The sequence below is a fragment of the Periophthalmus magnuspinnatus genome, chromosome 15 (assembly GCF_009829125.3).
Source record: "Periophthalmus magnuspinnatus isolate fPerMag1 chromosome 15, fPerMag1.2.pri, whole genome shotgun sequence".
Classification (NCBI taxonomy): domain Eukaryota; kingdom Metazoa; phylum Chordata; class Actinopteri; order Gobiiformes; family Gobiidae; genus Periophthalmus; species Periophthalmus magnuspinnatus.
The window spans coordinates 19,860,763-19,877,701 of record NC_047140.1 but is presented as its reverse complement, the minus strand read 5'-3'; the positions used below and the strand labels follow the sequence as shown (position 1 = coordinate 19,877,701).

Sequence of the window (16,939 nt, the reverse complement as noted above, 5' to 3'; positions counted from 1 at the left end):
ACAACAACGTTTGAATTACATAGATATCATGAGACTTCAAAGTACTAAAATGCATCTGAGGTTTGTTTGTTGGCACCAGGTTTGTTATAAAATTACAATTGGCAACCACCCTATGATATGTCAAGGTTTACTGTGAAAGTCTGAAGCTCAAAACACAAAACCGAGTTTATCAGAACCTGCCGACAGATGTTGCTAGATTTGTACACTGTTGCCCCCCCACCTTTGCCAGTAATCCAAGGAGAGTTCAGATTGAAACAGGCAGGTGGTAAAAGTTCTCAATGAAGAAGACTCACCTGCTTAGAGCCATGTCTATATAAGCAACATAAAATTCAGTTCCCGTGAAGAGATCATTCAGGAGAAATGTTTATTTAGCTTGTGATCAAAAGGCCGAAGTGGAGAGCCACATCACGTGTAGAGCTACGGCGCAGCGACCAGAGGCATCCCAAAGCTAGACGTTTGTGCGACAGTGTCACCAGTGGCAAGTATCGCAGGCCAGTGTCTATAGGTGTGTGGGACTGACAGGCTGGATCTTTGAAGTGCTGGGTCTCCAGGAGTGGTAAGGAGAGGAATGATTCCATAATGGGCCCTCCAGTAAGCCTTTACTCTCACTAAGACACCTCTGCTTTTCTGGAGGCTGGGACTGAGGCCAAGTGAAGAGGGAATCTGGATGCTTGGTCCTCAAAATTTTGATGAAGAAACCATTCATAAGATCACTTTAGATCAATAAGTGCCTGGCAATTGTAGAGTAGCAGTCCAGAGATAAATGCAAAGCAATGCCACAGCAAGTAACAGTTTAAGCAGAGCAGGTAGACAACTGATGGTACAAGCTGGTGCCATCTTACCTCCAGTTTCTATTTAGTTAGCTAATATTTAGTTACTCAGCCATCTTAACACAGTTTAATAAAGATATGTATAATGAGTTCATGAAAAAATAATGAATTTAATGAGGGGATTTTTGTTTTTTTTAATGGGGATACCAAACCCTAAATAGAAGTTGTACATTAGGTCTTTATTGGCACAAAGCTAATCTAAAATAGTTAGGCTCTTATACACTGTTGAATTTGCATTAATATCATAAGTTGCAAGTAACATTTAACAGATTGATCACTTCACTCTAATGACGTATGTCATACTTCAGGATTCAGACACGATGGTGATCACTATCCTGGATGAGAATGACAACAGGCCTTTATTCAGCCGCACGAGCTACAGAGCTGAAATCACTGAGAACTCTGCACCAGGTACCACTCAAGTTCAAGTCTTCAACTCTGCTCTACTCTATTTGCATGCATACACACACACACCGCAGGGATGTGTGGTTTGAACAAGTCTGTCACTGTTTACTTTACTTCCTGGATTTGTCTGCTCATTTATGTTTAAGTTGTTCACATATTAATAGAGAGACTGACTAACATTAATAACTTTTGATAAATACACTTAAAGACACTGAAACTTTTTTCACTTATTTTATCATATTGTAGTTAGCAAACATGATAAAGAGAACATGTTCTGCACTGTACAAATAAGTAAAAAGCAACTAAAACATTTGCTAAGCATGCATTTATGCTTGTCCTGGTTTGGGCCTAATCTTAATCGTTACTTTTGTTCCCATTCTAGTCCTGGTTTAGCTCTGTTCCAGTCAAGGTTTAGTTGTGGTTTTAGTGTCAGTTACATGCCAGTTTTGATGTGGTGATTAATGCATTTTTATACCTTTGCGTTCAACCATGCACAAAGTAACCAATCACATACATTATCATAATTTACAAAAATCTATTCTTTAAAAAATATTTACAGACAGTGTGACCATGTGTGTATTTTCTAGGCAGCACAGTGACAGTGTTGAATGGACCTGTCCTGGCAGAGGACAAAGACATCAACCAAAACGCTGTGGTCAAATACAATCTGACAGGAGCCAGAGTCGACCTGTTCACTGTCAACCCAGACACGGGTAACATTTAAACTAAACTACTGTATATCTGCATGTTTGTTAATGTCCTACTGAACTAACTACTGGAAATGTATGTTATTGTCTAAATATTATATAATATATAATATTTTTCATTCATTTATTCACTTTATATATATTACAAAAGACATACTGCTTCATCAACTTTATTTTCACGATTAAACATATTACAGCCTTAAATCAAATTATGGAATGGTCAATAGTCAAATCAGTTGATAAAAATATAGTTTGTATTTCATATGTTTTGAATTTATCCTGTTTTGGGTACAGCAGGCCTACACCCATGAAGCAATGAGTTAAAATAACAATTTATTTTTGCTTGATAATACAGAAATGTAAATGATGATGTACTTTTTTGTGTGTGTAATAGTTGCGTCATAAAGTAATGGTCTTACAGGTGTGATTCTTGTCCGTGCGGGAGCAAACCTGGACCGTGAGGCGTTTCTGGAGCCCAGGGTTGAGTTGTTCATTGTGGCAGAGGACATTGGAGGTTTAAACAGCAGTGTCCCTCTGTCTGTGACCATCCTGGACCAAAATGACAATCCTCCAGTGTTCAACCCCTCCAGCTTCAGCGTGAGACTCCCAGAGAACAGCCCCACAGGTCAGAGAGCCAGTGATTCTCAAATTATCGGGTTACAGTTTAAAATATATTTTCTAAATTTAAAGGTATAGCAAAATCACGCATGTCCATAATACTGCTGTGGAGCATCATAAACCAATGTATCTCTTGTAAAAACTGTATCCACATCTAAATGTGCCTAGACAAAAGTAGATAATTTACTGTAGCAACTCCAGGAACAAAAGGCTGAAATAAAAAAAGAAATGTTAATATTTTTTGTCAGCAACAACACCACATATTTTATACATATTTTAGTACAGTGATGTTGTGATAAGTTGTCACTGGACAAATAGAAAATTAAACTATGGTTTACACAGTATAAAAGTGTAAAATTTGTTTTACGCAAGCTTGCTTTTTTTGCAATTCATAAGCCTATATTTTGTTACCATTTCAGTTCTTTGTATATCTCGCAGGTGTGGTGGTCACTCAGCTCTCAGCCACAGACGCTGACTCGGGTGCTAACGGCTGGCTCTCCTATCGCCTGGAGAGTGGAGCCCAGGATCGCTTTGTGGTGGACTCTATCTCTGGGGCGGTCCTAGTCGGAAACTCCACTCTGGACCGAGAAGAGCGAGGGTCTTACCGCCTCGTTGTCATGGCAACGGACCGCGGCACACCCCCACTGACCGGGACAGCCACCCTCACTGTTATCCTGGATGATGTAAATGATTCGAGGCCGCGTTTTATCGAGCCGGTCACTATTATAAATGTGAACGAATCTACTCCACCTGGTGTAGTAGTCGCCACATTAACAGCAGAGGACCCAGATCTCCACCCCAGACTAGAGTATTACATCATCTCCGTCGAAGCAAAGGATGATGGGAACAACCCGGTGGGCGGCCTGCAGGACTCTTTTGGCATTGATTTGCACACTGGTGAGACACAAGGCCCTGCCAAACTGGATTTATTTTTGTTGAATCATTAAATGGATCTCAGTCTAGACCAGCGTAGAGCAGGGTCCATCATGTTCAAAAGTCAAATTTAGAGTCCTATTCTTGTCTATGTCTGCTTTAGATCTGGTGTAGACCTGGTTTAGTCTAGGTTCAGACTGAGTTACTTCACACTTAGTCCTGTAGGGATTTTAAGTAATCATTTTTGATATACTGCTGAAAGATTGTATGTCATTCTCTCTGGTTTATACCTGATTTAGTCCTGGTTTAAACCTGTTGGTACCACTTTATAATAACTAGAATTAGAAATTAGAGTATTAATAAAGTAGTTGCTAAGCCGGAATCATTACCAATATATTATTTCTCCATTATGAATTAGGTCTTTGTTCATGTTTTATTAAGGCTAACTAAGATGTAAGCATTTTAAAGTGTTAACAAGCTTATTTTTGATTTAGTGTTTTATAGTGTATTTAATTTTTCCACCCCTCTCCATCATTTCTAGATGGTAACTTTAACATAGTTGTGTCTTTGTTCTTCAGGTGCAGTCTTTGTGCGAAACCCACTCAACAGGGAGCTAGTGGCTACATTTGAAATAATTGTGTCTGTCCATGATAACGCCAGTGAAGTTATAGACAAGTCCGGTAGTGTCCCAAATGGTAAGTCTATAATTATCACAAACATACAAGACAATTTTGTTCATGGACTTCTTTGATCCACAAGGGAAATTACTTGGATACAGTAGTTCACATTACAGAGTAATAACAATGAGCAAAAAATACTATTCAAATTTAAAAATAATTTAGTGTCAAATAAGGCTCGAGTATACAGATTTGCATATGTAAAATTAGCATAAAATATTAAATATAAAATATATCTGCGCTATATGCAAGAGGTGGAGGGGTGAATAAAAACAGTGCAAAGATGAAATGAATGAAAAGATCTATTACATAAGGTCGAGTATACAGTTGTATGGAGAATAGGGTTATCTATCAAAGTGAAAGATATCTGTGTAATCCCTCAGTTGTCCAGATAGGTTCCATAGCAAAAGAAAATTCAATTCTGTCAACTGGTCTCTAAACTTTTGTCCAGCTCAAAGAATTGAATTTTCTTTTGCTATAACAAAATCAAAGTCAGGTTTATTTCTATAGCACATTTACAACATCGACAGCGGCCCAAAATGCCGTACATATTGACACAGCATAAAAATATAAAAACATCAACATCTATGTTATAAGTGTGAGTTGTTGTACAGTTGTATGGAGCATGGTGTGAATGTAGTCTTCTCATGTTTACATGCGTTCACACTTGTCCTGGTTTGGTCCTTGTTCAGGCCCAGTTTGAGTCTTAATGTAGGTTTTGTTTGGTCCTGTTCTTGTCCAGTCTAGTCAGGGTTTTGCCGCAGTTTAGTCCCAAATTTGATGTGTTAAGATGTAGAAGGCGGTTGGAGAATGACCACTAAACTTCAAACTTATCATACTTCGTATTTGGTTCTTGTCTTTTTAGCGAGGCTGACCATCAATGTTTTGGATGTGAATGACAATGCTCCCCGTTTTCGGCCTTTTGGCGTAACTAACTTCACAGAGAAGATATTGGAGGGAGCTCAGCCCGGGACGACCCTCCTCTCTGTGTCTGCTGTAGATCCAGACAAAGGCCCCAATGGACAGGTGATCTACCAGCTCCTGCACCTGCCCCGAGGGGATTATGTCCGACTGGAGGACCCTTCCACAGGTATTCAAAAGTGCCCCTAGGTCTATGTTATAAGATAAGACAGAGGGTTCCAAAGAGGGTCAACCTCAGTGTTTCTAAAGAAAAATACAAGTACAGCAGCAGGAGAGTAACTAAAAGTATATATGTTACAGGCAAAGTAGGAAATCAGGCATAAATGGCCAGGCAAAGTATCAACATTTTCTACTTTGCTTAGGCAAAGCAGGAACAAAACTGTCATCATAGATCAGTTTGCTCTTATTTTCCGTTACCTACATGTCTTACAAGTTGTTTATGACTTTTTTCCTGGTAGATGTAACCTAGTTCACCTCGCTCACTGTTATCTCCTCACTCAGTTTTTATAAAAATAATAAAAAGACCAATTCAACATAGGGTCTACAAAGAGGGTTAGTTGCTATAATAGGAATGGGACAAATTCTCATGCCACAAACTCTAGTGAGAGTGACTGAGTGAAATTACCACAAGATTGTGCTCACTTTTTATCAATTTTTTTTCCAGCTCACAGTAAGAATGCACTTTTCAGTGTATGTATACTTTTAGCAATAAAAACACCTGTAATTGAATAAATGCAAGATATACAAGTTTAATGCAATACTGTGGAACATTCCAGCAAAGCAATAACATCTCCATGGTGACAAGCAAGTAGCAGACCCCGTACAGGATAGTTACATAGAGCACCTTTAAGATAAGTAAAGAATCAGGCCTATTAAAAACAAACAAACGCAAAAATATCAAAACATGCTTTGAATTATAATATTGAATAGATATATAAAATATATATTGAAGTAGAATGAACAACTATAATAGTACTAATTTAATGTATGTTATTTTTTCAGGTAAAATTGTGGCCAACCAGACAGTGGACTATGAGCAGATCCATTGGCTGAATTTCACCATCAGAGCCCAGGACCACGGCACCCCTCCCCGAATCGCAGAGCTCCCGGTTTATCTGCGCATCGTAGACGTCAACGACAACAATCCCATCTTTCTACAGCCTGCTTATCATGTAAAGAATTTAAAAAAATACTAATAATAATAATATTTTTATGTATTTTTAAAATTGAGTTATGTATGTTATATTGTGTTGAAGGAGCCAGTTTTTGAAAATGTGAACCTAGGAGCCACTGTAGTTCGGGTCCAGGCAACAGATGCAGATTCAGGCCTGTTTGCTGTGCTTGAATACAGTCTGGTGGATGGAGAGGGCAAGTTTGGGATCAGGCCAACCACTGTAAGTACTAAATACATTATAATACTTCATATTATAGGTACTCTACCAGGAGAGATGCAAATAGACACATTAATTTGAACAGTGAGGAAACTTTATTGACTAGATGAACTTTGGGATTTTGAAATAAAATGATGAACACTGTTATGAAAAGAGGAGTGAATAGAAAGGCTGAGGTGGTTCATGGTTCTGCAAAGGAGGAGGAAAGGAGGTAGAGAGGAAGGTTATAGATCATAGCTGAAGTATGGGTTATGGAGGAGGGAGAGAATGCATTTATATGAATATCTTGAAAGGCAGATCGAGCAGGCTGCGATTCAGTGATATCAACAGACAGGTTACAAATGGAAGGAAGTAACCCCTTTCTAATCTTGCTCTTCAGTCTGTATTTTTTTCAATGTGGTTATATTTGTACAGTTGAAATTGCAATGTATTTTTATCGTCTCTCCGATGTCAGTAGAAATGCATCTTATGTCACTTAAGATATATTGCACTGCACTAGCTGACATTGTTTGTGCAAGCACTGGAGCTCTCCAGTGTAGCCTAAACATTTATCCAGTTGCTTCTCATTGTGATACATAGACATCCAGTCTGTCTGTGTTGATAAAAGGACCCCTCCCTGACGCTGCTGGCACTTCCTTCCTAATCGCTCCCCTCCTGTTTGTGCGATAGGGCGAGATCTACATCCTCTCTCCACTGGACAGAGAGACCAAGGACCATTACACTCTGACCGCTGTCGCCCGGGATAACCCTGGAGGCAGCCCCAACAACCGTAGGGAGAACTCTGTGCAGGTATGAGGCTATGGAGAGGTATGGATATAAAGGTTATCCAAGGACAAAGTAGACCTAAAGCATAACAATACCCCTCATGACCAAAGTTGTACAAAACAAATGTAACATTACAAAGTCTGTTACATCAATTAAATATTAGTTATTATTATCTATTTAACCTTGCCTGCATGGTGGCTAGTGGCTAGTTCTCTCTAGTGCGGCCCAAAGCGAGGTTTAGCTCCCAGGCTCGTCTAGACCTTTCTGTGCAGAGTTTGCATGTTTCTCACTGTGTCTGGGTGGATTTCCTCCAGGCACTCCAGTTTCTCCCTCCAATCCACAAATATGGACAATAGATATAATCCACGGGCTAAAGTAGCTCTAACCAAGCCTAGGTCAAGATCTGGAGATGGGTTCCCGGATGCTGCACTATGGCACCCACTGCTCCTGACATGTTGCTTATAGTTGTTTATTTAAAGATCATATATTATGCAAAATTCACTCATGCAAGCTTTCAGCCGTGCTACAATGTTATCACCTCATCAAAAACATACCTGGAGTTCTGTTTTGTTTTATTCACACAGTCTGTTTACATCTCCAAAGCTCAAAACGCTCTGTTCCACCTTGTGATGTCATGTAGTGGTAGTTTTCAAGTTAACAGCTTTCTTTTACCTTTTATTCAGTACAGATTGCTAATTGCACTACTAAGATTATTCAGATGGTTCTATGAAGGTGTATGGGTGTACAATGGAGCACTTCCTGTATTACCACATGACATCACAAGATGGAACAGAGTATTTTCCGTTTGAGAGAAGAACTTAGCTTAAATATGCTGCATTTGTGTGTTAAAGATGCAAATGAAACAAAACAAAACTCCAGGTATATTTGAGGAAACAACGCTGTAACATTATAATGTGGGGTCTTTAAGGATCCCCATTAGTCTCTGCAAGTGCAAAGACTACTCTTCCAGAGGTTCGCTCTCAAAATACACACAATATAACACATTGACAGTTCATTGACAATCAATACAAAACAGCAAGTTCTCTCAATTTGCAAGGTTGCAATAACAACACTGAAGGATGGGATAATTAAGTCTGCTATTATCTTAACCTCAGCCTTACAGATTACATACAGACTTAATTTTTTCCTTGCCTGAAGTTATAATTTGTTTAGTTGGTGTTTTGAACAACAGCAGAGAAGTGTTTGTTGTGGTAATATCAAAAAGATTTAATAATTAACCATATGTGTCCCTGCTTTACAGTATGTGAGCCAAACACTATTCACAATCACTTATGCCTCTTTGAATGTGCACTCTTGCAGGTCCTGATCACAGTCCTGGACATAAACGACTACCAGCCACGTTTTTCTGAGCGCATCTACAATACCAGTGTGTTTGAGAACGAGCCCAGCTGGACCTCCATTATCACCATCAAAGCCACTGACCTGGACGAGGGCGAGAACGGAGCTATACTCTACACCATGCTGGGAGCCAACACAGGTATAAGTGTCTACACAAGGCAAAAGGTCACTATGATTAATACGAATACATAGAAACAAGTATCACAGTATTACTATGATTTTATCTGATTTCTATGTTCTGTTTGCATGATGTTGCAAGTTTCTAAATCTGGTTGGTTGAGCTTTAAACCTAGTTTAGTCCAGGGTCAAATCATAATTTATTTAAAAAAACAAAAACAAGTTTAATAGGTATACTCAAAATCAGAATAAGTAGTATTGCCATTGTCAGTGAACAAAATTCACAAACTGGGAACTTGCTTTGGTGGTATGGTGCAACATAGAACAATGATTAATAATAAGCTATAAACTTTGATGCTATGATTAAATAAGGCCATGCATAAAAAATAAGGTAAATAAAAATCTACGTATAAAAAGTATACTTGTTGGAAGGATGCTGGGAGTTACTAAACTTGGATATGTAAAAAAAATAATAAAGTGATTTCATTGGCTTAATTTCAGTATCTTGTGAATTGTGAATATTAAATAGATCACAGAAAACATAAATTAATCTGATCAACATAAGATGATCATAGAGATGATTTACAAAATTTAACTTTTGTAAAAGTTTATGGGAGCCATATATCTGAAGAAGCGGTTGCCAAATAATTATGTTAATTGGCAACATTTCAGTAAAAGTGAGGGAATAAAAAGAGCCATAAACAGTCTAGATGCTCATAATCTTCCGGCCCTGCAGTCTCATTGCAGTAAAAGAAAACAGGATTTTTGAACTCACTGCTTAGATCAGGCAGGGGAACGTGTTTGTACTTCAGAGACTGGAAGGAAAGTACTCTTCAGTGTTATCATGCCTAGTATTGTGGTCGCAAGATTTATAACAATCAAATCACAACCACAGTATAATGCTTATAATTAGCAAATTCCACAAGGCTGCAATTGTAACATCATGTCTATATCAAGACGGTGTAATCCCTCATTCGTCGTGGTGTGGTCCAATGTAGAGAAGCCAAATTGAAAATGGCTTCTGGATGGACTGAAATGTTTCCACTCCAAAAACAATGTTCTGATGATCACCCCTGAAACCTTATCTACATTATGTCTGTATCCTGATTTTAAAACATAAATTGCAACAGGCACAAATAAATTGATTGTCAGAAAAAAAATCACAACTACATATTTTTCCACAGATTGTTCAGCCCTAATACCAGTCTGTACCTTTCTGTTAGATGCCTTTGCCTTGGACCCAAACACTGGGCTGATCCGATCGCGTCGCATGCTTCTGTCCTCTGAACACTTTAACCTGACTGTAGTGGCCACAGACCAGGGCAGGCCTCCGCTGTGGGGCACTGCCACACTCATCATCACTGTCATAGACGTAAATGACAACAGACCTGTGTTTGTGCGGCCGGCCAATGGCACCATCATTCACATCTCTGAGGTATGAGCAAAGGGTATTGGACTACTTCATACTAACCCTAATGATGTGTTTATGCAAGGTGTTTTCTGATTGTAAAATACACTAGATATAATGGTGAGGAGTCTGAATGAGGGCTGTCAAAGTTGTGCATTGTCAGGGCAGGGTATTATATTCAGTTATTATAATATGTTAACATTTTCTAATCTGTTCTTTTCAAATTTGCTGAGTTCTTTGTTATTGCCATTATCCAGCAATTACCAGTGTTTTCTTTTAAAACCTCAGCTTGAGCTCGAAAAAGACATGAAATGCCATATACATTTGCGTAATACACAGCAATTAGACAATGTTTCTCTTTGCAATTTTTTTACTTTGGATTTGATTTTTATAACAAGAGATACTTACCCATCTGAATAAACAAATTGTATTATCTTTAACAGTGCAAATGTTGGCAAATCTAAAATGTATATTATAGACTACTAACATCAGGAATGAAATGGCATTGAGATATTGTAAAAATCCTTACTATTTAATATGATGATCCAGGAGCAGCCTCCAGGCCTGCCCGTGTATGAGGTCCATGCCACAGATGCAGATGAGGGGGTGAACGGAGAAGTGCGCTACGCCTTTCTTCAGACCGGAGCCGGGAACAGGGACTGGGAAAACTTCCACATTGATGCCATGACAGGAGTGATCACTACCACTGTCAAACTGGACCGCGAGAAGCAGGCCCTGCTCAGCGTACGGAATAGTACTCACACTGCAGAAACACAGCCTTAAATGAGTTAAACGTAGCATGAATGAAAGGTACTGTACCTGATTTTTACTGCCTTAAACCTGCGCACAACAGTGCATTTTAAACAGTTAGCACTGATCCAAATTTAGTCCTCACACCTTATGCATTCAGAGCTTCCTAATTAATTCACCGCAGTGAGTTTATAAGTGATTCTCACAACTTTAAGATACCAGAACGGTGTTTTGTCATGACACTAAAGCTAACAACTAGCATTCTATCACACTCTTCTGATTATCTATGCTGGGGCAAGACAAATTTTGCTCAAATACTTGGGTAAAATCAGGTACAGGGCCTTTAAGTATTAAATATCTTGGTTTGAGTCCACTTTGACTACCTTAGGAATAAAATGTGCAATTGGAGCAAGTTATATTTCACCTAAGATAAGAATATATATATATATATATATATATATATATATATATATATATATATATATATATATATTATAATTTTTTTTATTTTTTTTTATTTTTTATTTTTTTAACCTGTCAAGTGTAGAATTTAGATTCTAACCACTTCAGTTTATTTAAGATCTGCATTTTTCCAACAGCTTATCATTGTGGCCCGAGACATGGGTCAGCCAGTGCCTTACGAAACCACACAGCCTCTGCAGGTGGCGCTGTTGGATATTGATGACAATGAACCTGTCTTCCTCAAACCACCAGTGAGTAAGAGACATGTTTCAGATGTTTATTCCTGTTGTAATAATGGTTGTATGTCTTGAATTGTATTGTTGTGTATTGTAGGGTGGTGGTCCGCCTTACCAAACCCTGAAAGTGCCTGAACACTCCCCTCCTGGGACCATCGTGGGGCAAGTGACTAGTGCCGTGGACGCAGACGAGGGCTCCAATGCTATTGTGTACTACTTTATTGCAGGTAAACTTTGATATATTTATGAAGAAGTATAATTTGTTGGTTGTTGTTTTTAATGTAGTTGTGGGGGGGGATCTCAAAATGGAGGGATTATTTATTAAAACATGTCTTCAATCTTTTAAATCTACATTTCTAACCCATAACTCAAACAAGTAGCTTTACAGCACTTCTAGGATGACGTTTTGAGTATTTCCAAACGTAATTATGCTTTTGTTTAAATGTGACTCTTTTCTATAGCTGTAAGCTTGAACTATTCAAACTATATATGGGAACATTTTGGTGCATCTGAAGAGTGTATTCACTTAAACAATATAATAACCTTCACAAATGACTATGTATTTAAAATAAAGATTAGTATTTTTCATCAGCGTTTCTTTTCATGGAGATGAGCTCTTAAATTCTGCAATTACTTCGGCAATCTCTATTGTATTGTAGCATTATGTTGTTACTGACAAAGCTTTATTTGTTAACAATCCCCCCATTCTGCGGGGGGGGGGCAGTTACCATGGCAACACTACACACACAAACACACACACACACTCTTATACAAACACAGAAAAGATATTCAAGAATTATACAAACTGGAATAAACTACACATTTTATGAATCAATATGAACGTTCTTGGTCCAGTTTACATTTTTGTTTTTATCAAATATATGTATGCTAATGCTAGCCAGAGACCTTAATGTCTCTAACAAGTTTCAAGTTTAGTTTCCGTAATGTCATGTCTATTCATGGGTTCAGCTTCCTGTTCTATGCAACATTTTCAGTACTTGTTCCCATTCTGAAGATATAATATTTTAGTTTAAATAATTTGTTAACCACTATGACAACGGTCTAAATTTCTCATCATTCTGAAACCCACGGATATGGTCAGATTGTGGTAAAAGCCCAGACTGAAGCCTAACTTGAGTAACAGTAAGCTTGCTATAGAAATGTGCAGCCCAAGAAATGTTGATAATGCTTTATTCTAAGTTGCATTATTCCCTTTATTGTTTCAGGAAAAAACACGGATGGAAACTTCGCCTTGAGTCTGGATGGAGAGCTGAGGCTGACAAAGGATTTGGACAGAGAGGAAACTCCAGTTTTCTCCATCATCATCAAAGCCTCTAGTAACAAGAGCTGGACCCCTCCCAGAGGATCCAGGGCGTCCCGACCCCGAAACATGGACCCCGCCCGGGACCCCAGTCTGCTGGAGGTCCGCATTGTTCTGGAGGATATCAACGACCAGACGCCTCGCTTCACGAAGGCTGAGTACACGGCAGGTGAGATTTTTAGATTTAGGGAAACACAAATATAACAGCATAACACATTATAAAACTATTTTTAAAAAATCATAGTAAAACATTAAAACATATGATTGAATAAAAGGCATGCATATCCCAATAACAATATATGATGGCAATATTCTGATACTTTTGTAAAAACAAAACATATGAATTCAATCTTATGTCTGAATTCATAACGTGAAACAATTGGTGCAAAATCAGTACAGTTAAAAATGAATCAATACATTTTTACAAGACCATAATTGATTAAATGCTTAAAACTCTTGTTGAAGACTATTTTAAAATACATTTGAGGTATAATATGAAACCATATGATACTTTACAGATTGCATTGTCATTTTCTTTCTTACTATGTGTACAATAATTCTTATCTATGCTTATTTTTTAGGGGTGGCTACAAATGCTAAAGTGGGCTCTGAGCTGATCAAAGTGGTGGCCATAGACAATGACATTGGAAACAACAGTATAGTGCATTACCACATCGTTACAACTCAGTACTTCCAGACCCAGAACAATGGCAGTGAGGTAGTGGGTAATGTTTTCACTATTGGTAAGATCCTCTCTCTATCTGTCAATGATTTTTGTTTGATTGTGTTCATTATTTTTTCATGACGTTTCACACAAAAAGATAACTATTCATAACATTTTAGTATTATTTTAGTTAATTGCTTAATTCAAAATCATGATTAACTTCAATTGAAATATCTCCAGTGTTGGGAAGAAAAATTAATTATTGATTTTGAAGCCTAAAATGTAAGTACTGCCATATATGTATGTGACTGTATATTGAATACCACCAAATGAAAGAGTAATTGTACCGGAATACAGTTTTCAACATTTGTATTCAAAATATGTATTTTTGGTACATGACATTTACTTCCCATCACTGGATGCCTCCTCCTCATTAACTTCAACTAGCATATATTTTCCAATTCGCTCATAACTTGTAATTTTAAGGCTATCAGGAACAAGTACATTTTTTGTAGAATTTGCACTAAACATTATAATCATGGTGATGAGTATTGTATATATTTGGATATTACAACTACTATATAGAAATATTTAAAATAATTAAGTTACATCTAACTTCCTTTACAGGCTTAACAGACGGCATTATCCGCACATACGACCTGTTTGGGGCTTATAAACCTGGGTATTTTCAAATGGAGGTTTTGGCCTGTGACATCGATGGACGCTGTACCACCTCCAATGTGAACATCTACATCCTACGGGACGACCAGAGACTCAAAATAGTCTTCAACGAAATCCCAGATATCGTACGGGAAAACCAGGAAGAATTTCTCAACCTTTTGTCCAACATCACAGGAGCTATTGTGAACTTAGATGACATTCAGGTATGGATAACTAACAAAATGTCAATGTTTTGGTTAAATTTTTGATTTTTTTGATAGATTTTTTTTTGCTTTCTTTCTAGTTTCATGTGGATAAGAAGAACCGAGTGAACTATGGCCAAACAGACATGCTGATCCATGTTGTGAATAATGAGACTAACACTATCCTGGATGTAGAAAGGTATCCCATTGTTATTTTTTATTCAGTTTGTGTGCGATATTTTTGATTTATTTCAGCTAGATAGCTGTTAGCGGGATGCACGCTGTGTTGTGAGAGCGCTCTGAAGGGGGAGTGACTTGGCACGGAAAGCAAAGGGAGGGGAGATTCAGAACATCAAAACTGAAATTGAAACATGTTAATGCCTTTTCAGTTTCTAAAACAATAAAAGGTAACATAGTGGTCTAAATGTGTAATGTCTTAGCAGTTAGTGCCTCAAAGACTTAAAATGCCCCCTCTTTAAAATGAAGACTGAGAACCACTGATTTAAACAAACTAGTGACTGGTTTGCACAATTAAACATGTTTTATTTTACATTACATGTTAGAGTTATTTTGCATATTAGATTTCTGAATTATAGTATTTGTATCTTCCAGAGTGATCCAGATGATCGATGAAAACAAGGAGCAGCTGAGGAACCTGTTCAGAAAGTACAGTGTGGTGGACGTTCAGCCTGCGGTCTCCGACAAACTGCCCGATGACTTGTCAACACTACAGGTCTGAACTTACAACTTTGCACTTTAATAAAATAAGTCTGTTCATATGAAAATCAAATAATGCATAAAAGTATATATTAAAATGTATATTTTAGTCTCGGCCATGTTGCAACTGTCTGTTCACTAGAGCTGCAAATAATGTTATTTTAGTAGTCAACATCCTATTCTTATTTTTTATTATTATTATTTCTATGGTGACTAAAGAAATTGTTTATGCTTTTTTGGTGTTTTGATGAAATAATGTGATGTTATAAAAGGTCTTTTGGCATGTGTTTTAGAGTTTGTACTGTATAATCCATGTTACAATAATGATTCTCAAAATACGATTGTGATTATTTTAATAGTTGACTAGTCACAATTATTCTGATTAATTGTTCCAGCTGTACTAGTCACTTGCATTCATATTTTACTACTTGTTTTAATGTGATGGAAATTATGTGTTCCCTTTATTTGAATATATTACACATGAAAACCAACACTCACTTTAATAGTCAGAATGTCAGTGGTTTATATTTATTGTAAGATTGTTCATTAAGGATGTAAAGATATCCAAGTTTCTCTGCACGATACTTTCACCATATGCATCTCACGATACGATATTTATTGCGATATTTTGAGGAGGTTAAGAAAATTGTAATATCCTACTTTGTAAATGTTGCTCCATTTTCTGATCTACGTTATAATGTTGGTTCTTCATCAAAAACATAGCCATTGTGTTGTGTTTTATTTCATTGACACATTCAGGCTGTGTTCTTCTCTCAAACTGAAAACACTCTGTTCCACCTTGTGATGTCATGTGGTAATACAGGAAGTGCCCCACTTTGTTTTTAAACTCCACACACCTACACTAGCATCATGTGGATAATTTTAGGCCTGGCATTTCTAATCTCTACTGAACTTTAGGTAAACTTTAGGTATGTCACTTGAAAACTACCACTTCATGACATCACAAGGTGGAACAGAGCATTTTGAGCTTTGGAGGTGTAGACAGACTAATACAAACATGTGTGAGTGAAACAAAACTCAGCTCTAGGTATGTTTGTGATGAGGTAACAACATTCCAACATGGCTAAAAGATCACAAGAGTCAATTTTGCATAATATAGGACCTTTAATAACATATATTTCTTCATGCAGTCTGCACTGTAGTTACCTGTATTTTTTTTAGCTATTGCTGCACCGTAATGATGAATTTAAAGAGACTTGGTAATATATTGTAATGACCCATATTATTGTGAGACTTCTGACGATCCGATATCACAATATTTTGGTTATTGTTACATCCCTAGTGTCCATGTAATGCATCAGTATAGACATAAGTTTTCCTTAGGTTTTGCTTATTCATGATCTTGACTACAAAACCGTAGTGCTAACTTTTATATATTTTTCTTGTAGCTTGTCATCATTATCTTGGCCGTTCTGCTGTGCTTAGCGGGAATCCTGTTTATCACAATGAACTGGCATTACCGCAGAGTGTGAGCCCACTTTTCTTTTCTTTTCCAACACATAAATTGTTAACCATTTTCTTTTTATATAGTCTGACTTGTCACAATGATATTACTGATTGCAGGCATGAGAGAAAGCTGAAGGCAGTTGTCGCTGGATCATCAGGTAAGATACACTCAGCAATGTTAAATGTGGTAATTGGTTGAAGCTTTTGTCAAAATTAGAATAAATATAATAAAGACGTGTTGTGTTTTTTAGGAAACCCAGGTCTAATGGACATTTTGGACATGCCCAATACAAATAAATACTCCTTTGAAGGGTGAGATTTTATTACTATCACTAATTACAAAAGATCAAGAGGTAGAAAGTTTCGCCCCTGACATAATTGTTGTAAG

The 16,939-nt window shown here is 37.4% G+C and overlaps 1 protein-coding gene across 1 annotated transcript in view; it reads left to right on the top strand.

The window, feature by feature from the left end:
• The window catches only part of cdh23 (cadherin-related 23), a 246,948-nt gene that overhangs the window by 225,496 nt on the left and 4,513 nt on the right, over positions 1-16,939 (top strand). The window contains exons 43-64 of the mRNA XM_055227160.1: positions 1,139-1,241; positions 1,823-1,948; positions 2,364-2,567; positions 2,999-3,457; positions 4,012-4,128; positions 4,976-5,200; positions 6,034-6,203; positions 6,288-6,425; positions 7,092-7,211; positions 8,508-8,685; positions 9,869-10,098; positions 10,621-10,815; positions 11,421-11,534; positions 11,617-11,746; positions 12,746-13,009; positions 13,422-13,583; positions 14,132-14,388; positions 14,469-14,566; positions 14,980-15,100; positions 16,494-16,573; positions 16,669-16,709; positions 16,803-16,863. Coding sequence (XP_055083135.1) covers positions 1,139-1,241; positions 1,823-1,948; positions 2,364-2,567; positions 2,999-3,457; positions 4,012-4,128; positions 4,976-5,200; positions 6,034-6,203; positions 6,288-6,425; positions 7,092-7,211; positions 8,508-8,685; positions 9,869-10,098; positions 10,621-10,815; positions 11,421-11,534; positions 11,617-11,746; positions 12,746-13,009; positions 13,422-13,583; positions 14,132-14,388; positions 14,469-14,566; positions 14,980-15,100; positions 16,494-16,573; positions 16,669-16,709; positions 16,803-16,863 — 3,593 coding nt within the window. The remainder of the gene's footprint in view (positions 1-1,138; positions 1,242-1,822; positions 1,949-2,363; positions 2,568-2,998; positions 3,458-4,011; positions 4,129-4,975; positions 5,201-6,033; positions 6,204-6,287; positions 6,426-7,091; positions 7,212-8,507; positions 8,686-9,868; positions 10,099-10,620; positions 10,816-11,420; positions 11,535-11,616; positions 11,747-12,745; positions 13,010-13,421; positions 13,584-14,131; positions 14,389-14,468; positions 14,567-14,979; positions 15,101-16,493; positions 16,574-16,668; positions 16,710-16,802; positions 16,864-16,939) is intronic.